The sequence below is a fragment of the Phodopus roborovskii genome, unplaced genomic scaffold (assembly GCF_943737965.1).
Source record: "Phodopus roborovskii unplaced genomic scaffold, PHOROB, whole genome shotgun sequence".
NCBI lineage: Eukaryota > Metazoa > Chordata > Mammalia > Rodentia > Cricetidae > Phodopus > Phodopus roborovskii.
The window spans coordinates 158197-177258 of record NW_026126408.1 but is presented as its reverse complement, the minus strand read 5'-3'; the positions used below and the strand labels follow the sequence as shown (position 1 = coordinate 177258).

The 19062-nt window shown below is 48.8% G+C and overlaps 2 protein-coding genes across 2 annotated transcripts; both read right to left on the bottom strand.

Moving 5' to 3' along the window:
- Nucleotides 1–788: 788 nt before the first annotated feature.
- Slc66a3 (solute carrier family 66 member 3) lies at nucleotides 789–11213 on the bottom strand. Its single transcript, XM_051181621.1, has 7 exons — nucleotides 11040–11213; nucleotides 8851–8933; nucleotides 8707–8776; nucleotides 6818–6875; nucleotides 4913–5033; nucleotides 3775–3816; nucleotides 789–1838 (listed from the first exon to the last, which is right to left on the bottom strand). Exons 1-7 carry the CDS (start codon nucleotides 11180–11182, stop codon nucleotides 1747–1749), a joined length of 609 nt encoding a protein of 202 aa, XP_051037578.1. The 5' UTR covers nucleotides 11183–11213; the 3' UTR covers nucleotides 789–1746.
- A 4839-nt stretch (nucleotides 11214–16052) lies between these two features.
- CUNH2orf50 (chromosome unknown C2orf50 homolog) lies at nucleotides 16053–18339 on the bottom strand. The gene is made up of 3 exons (XM_051181895.1): nucleotides 17823–18339; nucleotides 16444–16483; nucleotides 16053–16301 (listed from the first exon to the last, which is right to left on the bottom strand). The coding sequence occupies exons 1-3, from the start codon at nucleotides 18038–18040 to the stop codon at nucleotides 16110–16112; spliced, it is 450 nt and encodes a 149-aa protein (XP_051037852.1). The 5' UTR covers nucleotides 18041–18339; the 3' UTR covers nucleotides 16053–16109.
- Between the last annotated feature and the right edge of the window lie 723 nt (nucleotides 18340–19062).

Here is a 19062-nt window from a genome sequence, read left to right as displayed (position 1 = left end):
GACGGAGAGAAAAGAACGCCAGCCGCTCTCTCCGGTAAGATAAGACCACCTGGAAATACTTAGATTAAGACAGAGCTAGCCGATAAGAAACTAGTAACTGGCCAACAGTGTTATATCTAATACAGAGTCTCTGTGTGTTAATTGGGGCTGACGTGGCGGTGGGACCAGACTGGCAGAGAAAAACCTACTCATAACAGTAGAGGACACAGGGTGTGTTTCTGTCTGAAAAATAGTGTGGTGGGCATCTTCGAGAAAGCGTTTTCCTGGTAATCATTGGCCGTCCCCTGGTCATGGGTCAGGTATTCTCTGAATGCATTCGTCTATAAAATGGAAACTATCTGCCTTTCAGGGACTGTTGGCTTGAAATGTGGTAGTGCATGTGAGATGGCTGCAGTAGCTCAGATGTTCCCACCAGCTGTGGTGATGATGATGCTGGTAGAATTTGCCAAAGGGATGGAGGCAGGAAGATGAGCATGAGGCCAGCTTGGAAGTTTTTATTTAAAAGAAGTGCTGTAAGCAGTGGTAAAATAAAAGCCCTGATTGAATACATCTGAAACAATTGGGGTGAGGACCATAATTTATATTAAACTAATGATCTGATTGACAGTGTATATGACGAAAGATGAATTTGGGTTTTGTTTTCTGACACTGGTTGAAATAACCATAGAATGGTTTGTTCAGATGTAGAATTTCTCTCCTCTGGGTCCAGAGCAATTGCCCTAACATGATTAGCTAGCTTGCTAAGGAGCTGTACCTATATAACTGAAAATTCATAACTTAAGATTCAGTAGAATTGCAGAAATGAAAGTTTATTTTATATAGGAAACTAAACATTTTCCAGTAAACATTATCTACTTACAATATGCCAGAATAATGACATGCATATAGAAGAAAGTACACTTTCAAGTGTTAGGTTTATAAAACAATACTTAGGATATGTTACTTTAGTAAGAATAAAATCCCCAAGAATTTGGTAAGACTTAGCAGTACTCTTTACTGCATACCTTCCAGTGGCTAAAACCTATACTAAGTTCCAGCAGTGTAACTGTGAGGTATGGCATATATATATATACACTGCATTGTGCTCAAATCAGGAAGACTCTTGTGATTTCCTCCTCTAAACAGAGAACAGGGATCTGCTAAGAACGGTGTAAGGCATACTGTGAAGTGTTGGGGCATACTATAGACCCAGCAACGCCTGTGTGCACTGTGATAGCCTCACTTGCATTATGACATGCAAGGCCAAGCCCTTGGTCATAGAAGGGTTAAACTGTCCAGGTGTGACTGGGCAGACTGAACTCCTATGGGAAGACTATTTAAGATTCTGAAAGACCCTTCAGAGAGAACTTAGTCCTAACTTTCAGGGTTAAAATGGTTTCTTGGGCAGCTTCCATCCTTGTAGGTGTCAAGCCTGGTGCGGTGGTCCACTCTGTAGCCCAGCACTCACATGTGCACACACACAAACTGAAGGATAGTTTGGGCTATGTAGGGAGATCTTATCTCAAACCACCTAAGCCCTACTATGGGAGTAGGGGAAGGAAGAGGGCATTTTTAAACAAGTGGCTCTTTCCTTTTCTTAGTCTGCTGTGTGGCCCAAGTGCTAGGAGTGTAGGTTTGCACTTCCATATCTAGCTAAGATGCTTTTCAACTCGAACAAACCTGATTTAAAGTTTCTGAAATGATTGACTGGTAAACGGTGTGTCCCTTGTTCAGTCATTTGAAGCCCACTGTGTGAAAATGCGTCCATCATTCGGCTTTGGTGGCAGGCTTCCTATAGCGCAGTACTGTTGCTGTTACCCATATGTTTAAAGCCAAAATGATCACAAAACGGGCGAGAACTGAAATAAAAAAAAAAAGTTTTGACATTAAAATCTGGACATTATACTGCTTTTTTCAGTGGAAGCCTACGTAAAGTGTCACCCCAACCCCAAACAAAACGACAAGATCATGAGACTCACAACATTGGTTCAGACATTTCCTGGGAAAGGACTTACTGTAGAAATACCACCTAGGCACTTAGCCTTGCATCCTCCATGCTTCATTGAAGTGCTCTGGCTGTGGCTAAGACATGCAACTAAGACCCCCTTCACTTATGTCTTTAGGACACGGGGTGTCTCAGAATGCTGCACTCTATGAAGACCATTCTAGTACAGTATTCTGGACCCTGCCTGTAGACCCACGAAGGAGGCTGAGGCAGAAGGGAAAAGCACAGCAGAATTTCCACATCACATAAAAGTATTTCTGAGAAATCAGCCCTGTGTTGGTACACGTTGTGTAATGAAGTGACAATGAAAACTTGTGGCTGATAGACCAGAACAGTGGTCTAACTTGCCCTTTTAAGACATGAAGGCTTATGTTTGTGTTGTGACAGGGTCTCACTAACTCTGTAGCTGAAGGGTAACTTTAAGCTCCAGATTCTCCTGCATCTGCCTCCCAGGTGCTGGGGTCACAGTTTTAGGAAGTATTGAAGTTTGAAGCCAGGGTTCCCCACATGCATGGTAAGCCACCTCTCCAAATGAACTACAGTCCCACCCGACTTCTGAGATTTCCTTGGAATGATAAAACACATAAAGCATCTAGCCACACTTTATTTTGGACAGGTTCTCTATGTGAACAGTCCTGACTTGCTCTGTAGACCAGGCTGGCCTCGAATTCACAGAAAACTGCCTGCCTGTGCCTCTTGAGTGCTGGTAACAGATAAGAAACAGACTGCAGTGGGAGTCTTGATCTTATAATGCAGGCTTTTTATATGTAGGCTCTATGCTGTTTAATTACATTACTTTTCCTCCTGTGCAGAGAAGAGTTAGGTCTGTCTCCTTTTCCATCACATCACTGAAGTCAGAGCTGTTTTGTCACTTTGCAAAGATGTTGTGTTGGAAGTTGAAAACAGCAGAAGGGATGAATTCTCATTCACTTAACCAGAGTATCTTCTCTCAGCTTCTTACACACACACACACACACACACACACACACACACACACACACACACACACCCCTCTTCCTGTGTGAGCATGTAGCAAATGGTGCTACTTGAGCCATTGCTTGCAAACACAGCTGCAGGTGTCTTACTGCTCACAGGAGTGTCTATAGTTCTGACTTCTCTGCTCCTGCCAGTTTCACTTCCCTCCTCTCCTTCCCTCTCTCTCCTATGCCCTGCACTCCAGTGTAACCAGCCCTGGCACCTTCTCATGTGTTCCTCCTCTGATCAGATGTTTATTCAGCCTTTAAGACTTCACTTTGCAGATTACTCTCTGCTCACATAGTCTGGGTTCCTCAGCTACCGACCTGCTGGCCTCTTTTTTTTTTTTTTTTTTTGTTTTGTTTTGTTTTGTTTTGTTTTGGAGATTGGGTCTCCCAGGCTGTCTGGCTTGTTTGCTTCAGCTGCTCAAGTATAGGGGACTGTAAGTCCGTGCCACCACACCCAGCCTTCCTACTCTGAAACCCCATTTCACTTCATGGCATACTTCAGCAGTTAACTGCGGGACTCCTTCCCAATTTCCTTGTTGAAGTAGAAACTCAAGAATGAGAATTGACTCCCTTGGGTATATTTCTCCCCAAGGACTGCAAGGAGTGGATACTTAATAGAGAAGTCACTGCTGAAGACTAAATGTACATTGTTTTATACTGAATCCATAGCCCAGTCAAACTAAATAGATCTGTTAAGCATTATATGATGGGTTCCATGTTAGATCCAAATCACACAGAAAACAAGATCCAAGTCATACAGAAAACAAACAAAAACCGCAAACATGAAGTCAAAAAGTTTTTGCTTACTTGTCAAATCATTGGTGGTCATTAAAGTTGTTATTATTCTTGCTGTAAAGGAAAATAGCAATAAATAACTTGCTTCTCACACACTTTGGTATTTCTCTTTAGCTCACATCTTTCCATTTTACTATAGTATAGTAATAATAATGCCAACTTCTTGAATGACCTTGATATGGGACCCTTGTTAATATTGTTCAACCATCTAATGAACAGCCGTGTGCTCTGACTCTGGCCCTGGCCCAGTCATTGGAAGCTTGGAAGCTGTTCGAAAAAGCCAGGGGTTTTTTTTTTTGTTTGTTTGTTTGTTTTTTGTTTTTTTTTTTTTAACCAGTATCTCAGCTCTGCCAGGGAAAGCTGCCATCCCTCCCTGTGCTCACAACCCAAAAAACAAACAAAACAATCTTTTTTCATTTGCATATTGAGCTTATAGGTATTTTCCTTGAAGGCTCCCACTTGTTAAAAAGTGTGGGGGTGGAGAGGCTGGAGAGATGATGGCTCAGTGGTCAGCACTAGCTGCTCTTCCAGATGACCTGGGGTCGCTTCTCAGCACCCACGTAGAAGCATATAACCCCAGTCCCAGAGAATCTGACCCTCTCTTCTGGCCTTGAGGGCACTAGGCCTGGATGTGATGCACATACATAAATTTAGGTAAAACACCCATATACATGAAACTAAGCAAAAATGTTGTTTTTAAAAGTATACATTTCCAAGACAGGGTCTCACTGTGTATCACTGGCAGACCCTGAACTCCCAGAGACCCACCTGCCTCTGCCTACTGAGCCCTGGGATTAAAGGCATGCACTACCACACTTGACAGAAATTCTTTAAGCACTGAACTTTCCACCCCATTTTTCACAGGTAAAAAAAACCAAGGCATGGAGAAGACAAGCTCTTCCTGTCTAACCTGAGTTCTTTTGTTTAGCTCCTTTCTCAGTCAACACCCCTTTGTAGTGAACAGTACCCTGGGGGACAGTTGAAGCCACAGTCTGTGTGATGGCTGCTTGTGTACAGGGGTACCCTTCCTTAGCAGGTTCTGTTGAGTAGCTAATTACAAAAGCCTTTGTATGCAAAAGACCTGGAACACTCAATGCCAGGGAGCCCCTGGTGCTGATAAAACTGAGTCCCTGGAGAGTGGTGACCTTACTTGCACAGGTGTAGGCAGAGAGGCCCCAGGTCAGTGCGCTCACAGCTTCCGAGTCCTGGACCTTCCACAGATACTGAAGCTGGGCAAACTTACTGGCCACACAGATGACTGTGCTTAGGTTCTTTTGTAGAAAAAAGAAAAAATGAGAGTCAGGAGCCTAAAAAGCTATAGGTCTGGATATAATGCACGCACACACGCACATGCACACATGCTCACTCTGGAGAGGGTATAACTTGTAGAAGCTACTTCTCCTTCCACCATGTGGTCCTGGGGATTGAACTCAGATATTCTGGCTTGTCGCCTGAGTTGTCCAATCAGCCCAGACACAGTGCTGTTTAAGCCAAACTTTCAGGTCTAGCAGTCTCAAACCTACCAAGGTTTGAAACTTAAATTTGGTGAAGAATGACCCTCAACTGCCTCTGTAGTAGGGAGTGAACTGGCCAGAGCTAGTCTAAGGCCTGGCTACAGAAACACCCTGTCTTCTACTCTCTCCCAGGAATAGGGATGGTGTATCCCAGCCTGTCACTAAACAGCTCAACTTCCAAACTATTCCTCGTTTTGAGTACTGTGTCCTCAGCTCTCAGCCTAGAAAGCCTTGCACATTGGTTGTCAACCCATCAGGCTGCATTTCCATAGCAGCTGCTAAGTTCAGACCAGAGGGAGACCACTGCAGTCACCTGGGCTGAGCAGGATGGCATTAGCAGCATTCAAGAAGTCGGGGAGATGAAGTAGAAAGGACCATGGAACGTGGGAGATGTTTGAAAGCCAGGCAAGAGGACCCAGTGACTGATACAGAGATCCTGATCTATATTGAGACTTGAGAGATGAGTGGCATGGGGACTGACTGCTGGCTTTCAAAAAGTGACAGTCACAGGGCAGGTGCTTGATAGGCTCTGCTTCCTGCTGGGGGCAACAGCGCTTGTATGGTGTGGGCACCTAGCTGGCCTCCAGAAGTCCTCATGGGTGAAAGATGGTGCTACACAGGGAAGAATCGTGGAGCATGGAGTGTGGGGTGTGTCTGGGCAGAAGAGGGAGAATTGACATTGCCAGGCTTAAACAGATAAAAGCTACAGTGGGAGCTGGGTACAGATAGCCTGCAGGAAGGCTGGACCCAAGCAAGGAAGCCTGTGATAAAACAAAGCTCTTAGAAATTGGGGTGCTGGATAAGGCAAAGGAAAGTGGTAGAGCCAGCTTAATGTGGTGGGGAAGAGCCAAAAGAGGGGATGAAACCAAAAGTGGGTTGCAGCTTTTCAATAAAAAACTTTGAAATGAAGGGGTAGTCTGGGACCAGGCCATAAGAGAACTCATAAGGAGGGCACATCGTGTTATCCCACAAAACAGTCCAGTGCAGGCAGGGGACCAGCAAGCTGAGGTGTGAATAAACTGCGTCGGGGCATGAGAAGTACCGGACGACCTAAATCAATCCCTGAAATCCACAAGATGGAAGGAGATGACTTACAAATCTCCACATGCATGCATCCATACACAAAAGGGGGCGTCCTTCTTAGTGTTCCCTTGAGCCCCAAACCTTTCAAGAATAATGTCTGAATATTTGACTGGCTTTGCCTTTTCATCTGCCTCAGCATAGCTTCAAAGAATGGATGAAACACCATGCTCTAAAGCAGCTGTTCTCAACCTGTGGGTCTCTAACCCTTCGGTGGTATCTGACAGCCCTTTCACAGGAGTTGCTTCCACCACCAGAAAACACAGATATTTACATTACAATTCATAATAGTAGTAAAATGACAGTTACAAAGTGGCAGTGACAATAATGTTATACTTGGGAGTCACCACAACATGAAAAACTGTGTTAAAGGGTCACAGCATTAGGAAGTTTGAGAACCTCTGCTCTAAAATGATGTAGGGGCAGAAAAGAAGGTATCTGCTTTCAGGGGCACCACTCACCATGGCCAGGTCGATGATCCATTTCTGCAAGCTGAGGACAAACCAAGAAGACACAAATCTGGCCAAGTGCTAAGGGAATTAGCAGTGAGTCACTGGCAGCCCCACCCACCTCTCCCTTCTTGTTCTCTGCAGACCAAGCCAGACCACAGAGGGTGACACAGAAGCTGAGGGGGTTCGGGGGATGTTCTGCTGGACAGTGTCCAGTTTGGAGAAGATACTAGGGGTTGCATGTGAACATCTGCTCTGAGTTCAAAAGAACGGAAGAAAATTGTGGAAGAAAACGCACAGATCTGTGTTCACAGACTATAACCTGGGGCTGGGAATATTCTTACAGCTGTAGCTACATGCTGGTTTTCTGACCACGCAGACATCTCTAAGCACCTACAAGAAAGGTTCAGCCAAAAAAAAAAAAGAAAAGAAAAAAGAAAGGTTCAGCCATTCACAGGAGAGATGTTCTGCAAAACCGGTGTGCTGTATGAACTTTTTACTGAATCTACACCTCTTTCCCACTAACTCTGCCGTAAAGCACAGTAGGTGGGATGATGTTAGGCAAGGAGGAACCATTTTTCATCTGGCCTGTACAGTGACTGCTTGAATCAAAAAGAGCCCAACCAGAGCAGAAAGATCAAGCCATGAGGGCTGAGGGAAGCCATAGTGAGGGCAGAAGTGGCTGGTAGAAACAAGTCTCTCCCTGCTTCTCTGCCTCAGGGTTCATTCCCTGCCCTGTCTACCTCCCACACGCTATCAGAGGAACTCCAAAGGTGGCAGAAAACAATGGCTACATTAAGTAAGTGAAGGGATTAAATTAGAGATGGCCCATGCCAGGAGGCAGCAGAATTAAACACAGTTTGGCCCACAGGGATGGCCAGAATCCAGTTGCACCAAAACATGTTCTATGCAAAGTGTAGTGGTGCATGTCTGTAATCCCAGCATTTGGGAGCTGGAGGCTGGAGGCTGGGGGATGGGCAGTTCAGGTTATCCCTGGCTACCCAGGGAGATGAAGGAAAAGAAAAAAAAAAAAAAAAGGAGCAGAAGTGGAACACAGCCCTGCTCTTCCTGTTTCTATGGAGAGGGGAGCCTGAGTCAGGGCTAATAGCAATCTGAGACAGTTTGTAGTGAAGACTTCCCAAACCCTGGGCCTCCCACTGTCATGGAGGCAGCAGGATTAGCTGACTGCCATTGCCATGCAAACACTCTTGGCCTTGTTTTTAAGGAGTATGAAGAAAAGTGACACCAAATCCTTATGGAAAAAAGGCAGACATGAAACCTAACCCTCTGCATAGAAGACACCACCGGGGAACAGTCTGTTGGCTGGCACTCTTGCAGAGTTAAAAAGTCTACAAACCAACATGGCCACCCAGACAAGCCTCTGCCTCTAAAGTACAATTCTACATAAGTGCATGCTTGGCTGAAAACTACCCCCATCTGGCCCATGCCTACTGACAACCACCTGCCAGGTGCATCCTGCCTGGGGCTTGGTGCCAGGCACTCTCGTGTTACTAATCCCTTGCTCACTGAAGGAAGGAGTGAGTGCCTGGGAGCACAGGCAGGGTGTGTTCCTCTTAGCAGGGTGACTGTACACCTCTCTTGTTCAGCAGAGACACAACAAATCTGTACCCTAGATGGTCTCAGAGGGCAGTAGGTATCCTGTTAGAGGGACACCACTGGCAGCAACTGTACTAACCTAAGGTCTGGGTAAAGACTTCCCATTTTATGACTCTTTTTTAGTTAAAAATAAAAGATGACCTTGTTTCACAATGCATAATTTTAGCAAATAACACACGGAGTGTCCCCCCCCCTTCCTCTTTGGTGCTGAGGACAGAATGCAGAACCAGTTGAGTCACTGAGCCCCTCCACCTCCATCGCCATCTCAGATGCTGGAAGGATACACCACTGCATAGGGCAAGGCCTGCCTCAGGTTCCCGTTGAAGTGAAAGACAAAGAGCAGGAGGATGATGTCTGGAAGAAGAGACTGAGGTGAGCAAGGCAGCAGGAGGGCAGGCTGAGGGTGGGGTGGGGTGGGGGCCAGTTACCTTGAACAATGAGGATGGGGTATTCCAGGTAGGTGAGCAGCGGGTTCCCATAGTAACATTGGTAGCGAAAGAATATCAGGAACCTGGAGTCAGGACATAGAGATATTCACAGCTCACCCTGCGACCCTCCAGACCCCAGATTTACCCAACACTAGAGCATGTGGTCTTCACCACACTTGTGACTAACCTGAGGGCAGACCTTCGGCAATTTTGTCAGAGACCCATTTGGCAGGTCCAAGAGACCTTGAGTGTTAGGGGTCACCTACATCAAAAAGATCACTTAGGGAAACTAAGATCCAAAGAACACAAGAACTCAAGGGTGTTGCCCCTGAGGTGTTGCCCTAGTCCTGCTGCTATGCTTTTAGGGGGACCCAAACCTCATACATCCTGTGCTCTGGGGATAATGTATGCTTTTCTGTTTTTAAGGTTTCTGTGTAAAGCAATCGTCAACCAGACATGGAGTATCCGGTGTCATTAAAATAGCCTCTGGCCAAGATCCAATTCCCTGAAATCAGAATTTTAGAGTTTGAGCTCTCAGATCAAAAATTAAAGGAGGGTCCATGTCTCCAAAAAGTGTTCAGTCCCTGGAGGATGCAGGGACTGATGCTGACTGATGGTGGTGGCCATTAGGGTCTTCCTGATGCCTCAGAGCCCACCTAACCGGTGAGGGACAGGCAGGCAACCAGACAAGGTCCAGAGGGAAAGAGAATAGAAGTGACCACCCTATCCATGAAGGGAGAAAGAGGGGGAAAGTGAGAGGAGGGCAGAAGGAAGGAGTCAGAACTCAGAAAGCAGGACCAGGCTGGGTTGCCCTCCTATTCCTATTGTTCCCACCTCAGAATTACAACAGCTCTCACCTACAGCTGCGGTGAGGTTGGTTAAGGGAATGCGTGTAGCGACCCAGGAGGCCCTTCGGAAAGTTCTCACGAACTGGGAACTATTGTAGTAAACTGCTAGCCAAAGAAGGGATAAATAACTATTGGATTTCAGTGGTAGAACATACCCACGCCTTCTGGCCTCAAAGCTGGTCTTAACCCTGCCAAACCTAATTACAGAAACCTGCTGTAGCTGCCCGCCCACTGCCCCAAGGAAGAGAGGCGGTTGAGATTTCCAGGAAGAGCATGCTTTATCCGTATCGCGATAGGTAGACTGCACGACCCATCCGGGTCCCAGGAAACATTCCACGGCCAGAACTGTTTTCTACCAGGATCCGCTGTTGGATTTGAGACGGATTCCTGATTGGGTCTGCATGTTTAAAGCCAGGCAACAAAGAGGGAGGGAGCTACAGGCAGGACAGGTCAGTGCTCTGTAGGCATCCATGAACTTTCTATTCAGTCTGCACCCTGAAGCCCTAGCTTCATGCTCGCGAAGAACTTAGCGAGCTAGAGGCCAAATGGCTCTCCTGACTTCCAACTCCCGCACCCTCTGCCCCAGCCAGACTGTCACTTGTGCATCCTTCAGTATCGTACTTTAACCATCACCCTGTCAGTCTCTCCCTCTCTGTGCAGCCAACGGACCAGGGACCCTCCCGCCGGCCCACCAAGCCTCTCTGAAAAGGTGCACTTTGTAGCCCACCCCATCAGAAGCGCGCGCTCCTCCGGGTGGATGACAGCGGGGTGGGGCTGGTGACAAACCTAGAGGGCTCTCTGCCTGGTGCCAGATCGCGCGACTCAGGGACGCGATCTTTCCCATTTGTTTTCCCCAGAAGCCAAAGTTTCACAATTTTGCCTCTTAACTCCTTGGCCAAGGTCACTGCTACGGAACTTGGCTTCCGTAGCAGTCACTGTCCAACTCTGTGTGTTGGACCCCAGCCCAATTTTTAAACTCTGACCCAAGTTCCCCCTCCCACTCCCCACACAGAATCACCAAATCTTGCAACTCCGATCACAGCCCAACCACTGGTTTACAGGCAAAGGACTCTAGGCTGGGGGGAAAATGTAGGTGGTGCCGGGTGAAGTTAAGAACATTAACGGGACTGCAGGTGCAAATGCCTTCGCCCCCGGCAGGAAGGCTGTCGCTGTGGACGGGATTGGGGGGTGAGTCTACTGAATCTCTAAAATGGGTGTGCACAGGAATTCGTACTTCCTGAGATTTGGGGGAGAAGCAAGGGAGGTGTGTGGGAGAGCCCAGGAAAGCGCCTCCCAGCCCCCAAGTCCCCCGAATTAACCCTTGGCCTCCCAGGGCCTTACCCCACCAGCTCCAGAAGTAAACTGGGGAGGCTGATGCCCCGCGCGCTGCGCGCGGCCAGCTGCGCGTAGATCTGCGGCAGCTTGAGCGCGGCGCACACGCCCAGAGTGCTCCAGTTGCAGAACCACAGCAGCCCGGCCTCCATACTGCAGTCCTGGACTTGTGGGGCCTGGGGGACTGCGGGTTCTCGTGGATGAGAACCAGGAGCTCAAGGTCCAAAGAGTCCTTCCGCCTTCCCGCCGGCCGGGCCACGCCCCGACCACGCCCCGAGCTGCTACTGCCCGAGTGCGCCCCGCCCCATGTTGGCTGGGCTCAGGCTGCTCCCCGCCCCGAGTCTGCTGTACTCCGGGTGCGCCCTGTCCGGTGTTTGCTTCCTTCCGAGTGCACTCCGCCCCGAGCCTGCTGGGCCCAGGATGCTCCTGACTGGCGTCTGCACCACTCTGGGTGTACCTTGCTCCGTGTCTGCTCCGCTCCGAACACTCCGTGCCCCGGGGTGGTTGCTCTGCCCTGCCCAGCCCTGCCTGGTTCTGCCAGCTGCTGATTCACTTTCCAAGTTCCACCCACGCTGCCCTTCCTAGCAGGGTGGGAACGCCTGGACAGACAAGCCTCCCCAGGGGTTGGGTGGGCTCAGGGCCTACCTCTCGAGCTTTTCCACTCTCTATAAATTATCTTTTTGCTTTAAACCTTCCAGAAATTAAAAGTTTTAAAGCCTTTAGTCCAACCTCGTCAGCATCCTCCCAGACTTAGAGGCCTGAAGAAGCCTGAGGACTCGCAGATAGACCCAGCCTCGTAGATCTAGACTTCTGTTAGAGAAAGACGTTTACAGGGGAGGGTAGTCTTCCTTAGTGACATTGCTTCCTAAATCCCGAGCTAGTTTTCCTGTTTTGTTTTGTTGAAACAAGGTCTCATGCAATACAGACTGAGGGGCCTTGAGTTTAGTGTGTAGCTTAAGGCAGCTTTCAACTTTGGATCCTCCCGCTTCCGCTTTCCAAAAGCTAGGATTGTGTGCCCGGCATCAGAATTTACATTATGTGGGTTGAGGCCGGGTCACGTGACCCAGATTGGCTTCGAACTTATGATTTTTCCCTCTGCCTTTTGGCAAACGCTAGGATTACAAGCTTGTTCCATCGTAGCGTCTGAGATCCCGCTCTTTCCGTCTCTCCCTCCCTCTTTTTATTTTTATAATTAGGATTTTGTTGTTGTCGTTGTGGATGTGTGTGTGTGTGTGTGTGCGCGCGCGCGAGCACACTCTTGAGTCTGCGCTTGCATAAGCCAAATAGCCTCTTTCTTCCAGTACTGTCCACTAAACAGGTTAGGCTAACTGGCCAGGAGACCCCAGAGATCCTATTTTTCAACCTCCCCTCTGCTGAGAATACAAACACGAATGTCCAACCTTTTTAGGTGGGTTCTAGAGCTCTAACTCCGGTCCTCACAAGAGTTAATCGGTAACTATTGACAAGAGGGTGTTCTGGCTAGCTGCTGATTCCTTCAGATTGGCCCCCTGCTCTCTGGAATGAGGGCTACTATGACCACCTGCTGGAGACTTCAGGGCCCATTAACATTCCCTTGAGAGGAGGGGAAGGGTGGGTGGGGTTTGGGAGGGGGGAGCGGGACAATCTGACTCCAGTGAGTAATAGAATTTTCTAGAATCATCACCTATGTTACATGTGCAGGTGCCTGCCTCAGTAATGTTCCTGTAAGTAATCCTACTAAACTCACTGGGTGACAAAGTGGACCTGGATGGGATGGATTCCGTGATTTGTCAGAGTCCTTCCTGGGGTAAATTGGTGCATCCGTATATCTCCCAGGAGAAATAACACAACTGGGAGGAAACCTAGATATGGCTCTTTAGGTACAAGATTGGAAGAGGGGGTCATTTTCCCTCCTCTATGAGACTGACCACTCATGTGCGTGCCTGAGTGAACACACACACACACACACACACAGGCCAGTTTGTGGTAATTCTGTGCTGTAAGCCATGCACCAACACCTTCCACCTTGCCTCCAGTCCTCACCAAAGCCCTCACTCTTCCCATGGGAGAAGCCAAAAAGCTCTATGGCTTCCCTCTCAAGAGGTGTGTGTGTGTGTGTGTGTGTGTGTGTGTGTGTGTGTGTGTGTGTGTGTGTTTGGCTATGTCACTCATCAGTAGACGAATCTGCTCCTAGAATGGAGATCTGATCCAGCCAGCTCTGCTCTGAGCTACTCTATACTATGTAAAGCTAACAGCCTCCTAGCTTGCACTTTACAAAGTGGCAGTTTTATCCACTTTGAGGGTAAATGCTAAAGCAAAAGGACTCCACATCCCATACAGGTAAACAAGCACCTCAACCTGGAGGGAGGTCGTCTGGGCTAAGCAGTAGCTGACATTTCCATCCAAGGGTGGCTTACCTGTCTGTTATTTATATACTACACATAAGCTGTTGGTCAGTGGGCTGTAGACATCATGACACGTGGCTTATGGAGACAAAGGTGTTCTACATCAGGGATTCTTAAGCTCCTCCCACTCACAGCCCCTCTCACCTGAGACAATGACCCTGGATGAGGATGTACATACAGCGTGTGATCAGCCTGGACAGCTTTGTCTTTTCCTTCTCCTTCTCTTTCTGAAACATGTTTTCCTGGACACTTTGATTCCCTCATTTTCCCAGACACTCCCCTCCCCCACTTTTTGCACCACATGGGGCTGCTCGGCTGCCATGTGACTACTTACTAAATAAAGGACATGTTTCCCCTTCACCAAGGTTTACAGTTTGCCTGCCCTAATCTCTGATCTCCAGGCAAGCTTTGTTAGAACATAAACAATATATCACCACAATGTCTAGTACAGGAAGATGCCCAAGGGTTGCTCCATGCCTCCATGGCTGGTGGTCATTCATTATCACTGGAAATGGAGGCAGCGTCTACCACACAGCAGAAGGAGACAGATTCGCTCAGAGCAGTGGGCAGCAGTGAAGGGGGCTCTTTCCTGCCTTGCAGTGGTCCTTAGCTCCCCAGCCAGTTGTCTCCTTCTGGACCCCTGGTGCTGCCCAGTGGGTGGGCTCTGAGCTGCCCTGGTTGACTATATAGACAAGTCTCTAGGGTGTTCCAGCGATGCAGTGGATGTTTGGTGCCATGCCTCCATGCCTAAGCCTGGAGGCTGCCTGGCTCATCCAGCCTTCTTTGTTCTGGTGGCTGGACCCTTCATCTCCATTTCCTCAGCCTGTGGGTGAGACAGAGACTCAGAAGCAGGCACTTTTCTGAAGAGCCTAAAGATGCGACCTGGTGACTGTTAGGGACAGACCTCACAACCTCAGGTCTCTGTGATAGAAAATTACTGCCTCTTAAGAAATAAACAGAATGTACAGCAGAACATCCCAAGGTCCAGGCTTGCATTTTCATAGCCAGTTAAAGAATAGTTCAGGGCTATCTCTCCTGCTGCATTTACAGCCTATTATAGGTTAGCTAAACAATTTAGGGTATTCTTTCTACTGACCTCCTCACTCTGCCTACAGCCAGTGCTCATGCCCTGGCTAGAGCAAACCCTGCTCACATTCTGCCCACGGTCCTATATAAGCCTCCCTCGAGAAAATAAAATTTGTCAGCTTGATCAGAATACTGTCTTGCTAACCATTCTTTGTATCTCTTGCCCCCCCCCCCTTTCCTTTCCAGGTATTCCCCGGTTCATTGTTGACTGCCCCATGCAGGTGGGGCAGGTGACGGGGTGAAGGGTCACATAGACATGGCATGCTGTAGTGTTCTCTCTTGGTTCGGTTGGCCACAGCACTCTGGAGATTAGCAGAGAGAAGCCTATGCTTAGGGATCCTATTGGTCCAAAAACTGGGAGACATTTTTATTAGATCGTCTCCCAGTGTGACATTCCAGCCAAGGTCTGTGCAAGGGAAAGGAGGTGGTGGGCTGGGCTGTGCAGTCCCTGCTGGCCAGTGCACTCTGGAGAAGAACTACCCCTAAGATCTGTCTCCTCCCCTCACCTGCCCATCCTCTAACTGTGTAGATGGATGCCTGGAGGAGTATCGCTCCTCTGAGTCAGCCTGAGGAATTGACCAGGCTGCCCCAGATGTTTGCCTTGGTTTCTGGACTTTTTGGATAGTGACAAAAATACCTATGAAGAAGGCGGCTTGGGCTTAAATTCTGTACTATCAGTAAGTGGCTATGCTTGTAGGCTTGGCCCCTGGTCCCATGCCCCAGGAGACCTGTTAGAGAAGTCTTGATGGGTCCCTTAAGTATGCACACATGAAGCCACCTGCAGCGGCAGTTAGCCTTGACTTTTGTTTTGTAGTTTTATTTTTGTGCACTTGTCTGCATATACAACTGTGCATTCGGGGCCTTTTGGGGCCATCGAGGGCACTGGATTCCTTGCAGCTAGAGTTGCAGGTGGCTATTAGCCACTATGTGGGTGCTGGGAATTGAGCCTGGGTTCCCTGCAAGTGCTTTTAGCTGCTGAGCCATATCTCCAGCCCCTGCTTTGACTTCTCTTTCTTGCTCCTAGACTCACCCAGACAGAAATAGCTCTTTGGGAGGTGGGGGTAGGTAGAGTAATGTAAAGCATTTGCATGCCAGAAACACAGACTGCACTTGTACTGAGCCCTTATAGTCACTTCTGTACCCATCCAACTCAAGGTCATGTGAAGTCCAGTCAAGGTTCTGACAGTACTCACCAGTGACTTTGCCTAACTCTATGATCAGGACACCCCACTTTGACCTTCTATTCCCAGAAAGAAGGCTGCAGCCTTCAGGTCAGATCCCAAGACTGTGCTACCTATCAGCTCTCCTCATCTCCTCCCAAGGCATGAAGTCAGGCCCAGGCGCCCCAGCACCCACAGACAGATGGGAAGAAGCAGTGAACAAGCTCATGGCTATAAGGTCAGACTGAACTCATTAGACATGCTCCCAAACTTAGCACTGAGTTCCCTTCCCAGAATGTCTGTGGTCGTGGAAGGGCTGAGGTTTTGTGTCCTGGGGTGTTTCTGGAACCCTCCCCCCACCCATGTGGGACTGAGCCAAGAGCACCCAGGCTCTGAGGGCCACCTGGGTTTACTCCACTCCACACTGGCGTGCGTCTGCCTTGAGATCTCTACATTGGCTGCAGCTCATCCTCTGGCTTCCTCTTCCGGGTGCCTTCTATGAAGAAGAAGTCCATGTGGGTAAGGGCTCTTCCCAGGGCCGTGTCCAGCCTGCTGCCCACCTCCCTGCTTGTGGAGCTGGGGAGTATGTCTGAGAAGAAGGGCATGTCTGCAGGCAGCTCCTTAGGCTCTTTCTTATTTCCCTGAGGAGAGGAGACATCTCAGGTCACAGCACACACACACACACACACACACACACACACACACACACACACACACCCCATGGGAAATGAAGAAGGAATGTTCACGCTGCAAACAGTTTTCTGAGGCGGGTGGTGCCTTTACCAAAGGGTCGTAGTCTTTCAGGAAACCCCAGTTCTCAGCCCTGGAAAGGAACAAACAGGAATGTGAGTGGTTTTTTGTTTTGTTTTTCTGGATACCCTGAAGATTGACTTTCACCATATTTTTAAGTCTTTATATCACCATGGAGAAGTTAAAATGCTACATAACCACAATAAATGCCAAACATCCGTGCTGCATTTATGGAGCAGCCCACAGAGTTACCAGAGATTTTTTTCTATCTTATTTTTGTAATTTTCACAAATTCTTCTTACTCCAGACGTGTTTAACACTTCAAGCTTACAGTTTCCTTATTTATTTGTTTTAGTCCAGGTTAGCTTAGAATTCACTATGTAGCTGAGGATAACCTTGACAATTTTTTTTCTTTTCTTTCTTCCTTTTTTTTTTTTTTTTTTTTTTTTTTTTTTGTGAGACAGGGTAGTCCCAGCTGGCCTGGAACTTCAGGCTGGCTTTGAACTCACAGTGATCTTCCTGTCTTTGCCTCTGAGTGCTGGGATTAAAGGAGTTCATTGCACACCTGGCAACCTTGCACTTCTGACCCCCCTGCCTTACTTTCCCAAGGCTGGGGTTACAGGCTTGAGAGGTCAGCATTTGTGGTGGTTTGAAGGAGAACAGCCCCTCTGGGCTCGTGTCTTTGAATACTCGGTTGCTAGTTAGAATACTCTGTTTCCTGTTTGGAAAGGATTAGGACATGTGGCCTTGTTGGAGGATTTCCATCACTGAAGGTGGGGTTTGAAGCTTAAAAAGCCCATGCCATTCCCAGTTGGCTTTTGAATATGGACTTAAGCAACTGCTCTGGTGCCATGCTCTCTGCCATGATGGTCAAAGATGCTAACCCTCTGGAGCCATGAGCACCTTTGCTATTCTAGTCTTGTCTTCTTCAGCTCTATATCGAAGGTGGTGACTATTAGATTGCATGGTTTTGTTTTTTTTGTTTGTTTTTTTGAGGACCCACCGTACTCTTCCCTTATGTTTGTGATGATTACTATCAACATAAAAGCCTGAAGGAGGCCCCCACCCCCATCCCCATCCCCAGGCTAGCATCCCTCCCTAGGCAGTGCGGTAGCTTCCCATCACCAGCTTCCTCCCATCTAACCTTCCATATCCATCTCGGGAGATTGCTGTGAGATGGGAGAAGGGATCAGAGCGCTCTCTATACCTATATTCCCAGCCACCTGCTGGCACCGAGGCCCTGGACTGTTGTAGCAGCTTCAGACCCAGTCTGGGCCTGGACAGGCCTCATTGCATCCTACCTTCAATGTCTCCCCCTCTAGTCTCCTTTCCATATATTCTTCCTTCCCCCAGCACCAGGGCAGGTGGGGTATGGGACTGGGGGAGAAGGAAGGCAGGGGTAGGACACTCACCACCGCTGCTGGCCTCGTGTTTCAGCTTCCACAAGCTCCCTCCACAGCTGGTCCTGCTGCACCACACTGGAGGCTGTGGTACCCTGGCAGTCACCAACACGACCCCTGCTTGCTGCAGGGTCATCCCGGCCCCTGGAAACTGAGGCAAGTGGCCTGATAGGGGGCAGTCCATACCCGGATGTTGTGGCTCTTGGGAGCCCAGCGTTTTGACTGCCCATGGGGGACTGAAGAGGAGAGAGGAGAGAGAGAAGAGACTGATAGAGGCTCTTTATCCCAGGAAAGCTTGCACACGATCTCCCCACGTCGCTCCCTCCTCCCCACACTGGATCCCGAGCTCAGAGTGACTGATGGGGACAGTAACTCTCCAGGCTGGGGCAGCATCTGCGCCCAGCTGTGTTCTGCGGGTCGGTCAGTGTTGACTGTCGCCCAGGGAACCGGCGGCTCCCGGGTGGACAAGGGAAGGGGCGGACCCCGCTGAGTGCTCGCTGAGGACATTTGAGCCCCACTGTGGGGTGCAGATTGTAGGCGGTGCTCCGGAGAGCTGCGTGGGCAGGTGAGCGGAGCGCGATCCTGTGCTGCCCTCTGGTGGACACCGAGGGCTCCCAAGGCACGCGCTCTGGGGCCTTCGGGGACAGATGTGAGGTCAGGGGCAGGAAGTGAAGACATAACCTGGAGAGGAAAGGGTTTATTTGTCTTACACTTCCTCATCACAGAAGGAAGTCAGGATAGGAACTCAAACAGGACTAAAACCTGCAAATAGGAGCTGATGCAGAGGCCATGGAAGAGGTGATTGCCCAACCAGCTTTCTTACAGAACCCAGTACCACCAGCCCAGGGATGACACCACCTACAGGGGGTTGTGCCTCCCCCATCAATCACTAGTTAAGATATGCCCTACAGCTGGATCTTATGGAAGCATGTTCTCAATTGAGGTTCCATCCTTTCAGATGGCTCTCACTTGTGTCAAGTTGACGTAAAACTAGCCAGGGTACTATGTTCCTTCTGAAAGACCATGGAGCCCTTGCCGACTCCAGCCAAGAAGGAAGGCTTTCCTATGCCCAGTCTGCAGGTAAGAATCCAATGGCAGGGCGGGGCGTTGGTGGAACATGCCTTTAATCCCAGCACTCGGGGGGCAGAGGCAGCGGCTCACTGTGAGTTCGAGGCCAGCCTGTTCTACAGAGCAAGTTCCAGGACAGGCTCCAAAGCAATACAGAGAAACCTTGTCTTAAAACAAAAAGAAT

What these genes read in the sequence shown, in the direction of transcription:
- Slc66a3 (XM_051181621.1), bottom strand. Translation starts at nt 11,182, where the DNA reads ATGGAGGCCGGGCTGCTGTGGTTCTGCAACTGGAGCACTCTGGGCGTG. An exon ending in GGATCATCGACCTGGCCATG is followed by an intron (nt 5,034 to 6,817) that starts GTGAGTGGTGCC and finishes TTTCTACAAAAG; the next exon opens with AACCTAAGCACAGTCATCTG. An exon ending in CTCTGCCTACACCTGTGCAA is followed by an intron (nt 3,817 to 4,912) that starts GTAAGGTCACCA and finishes TTTCCTTTACAG; the next exon opens with CAAGAATAATAACAACTTTA.
- CUNH2orf50 (XM_051181895.1), bottom strand. Translation starts at nt 18,040, where the DNA reads ATGGGCAGTCAAAACGCTGGGCTCCCAAGAGCCACAACATCCGGGTAT. An exon ending in ACACGAGGCCAGCAGCGGTG is followed by an intron (nt 16,484 to 17,822) that starts GTGAGTGTCCTA and finishes GTTCCTTTCCAG; the next exon opens with GGCTGAGAACTGGGGTTTCC. An exon ending in TGAAAGACTACGACCCTTTG is followed by an intron (nt 16,302 to 16,443) that starts GTAAAGGCACCA and finishes TCCTCTCCTCAG; the next exon opens with GGAAATAAGAAAGAGCCTAA.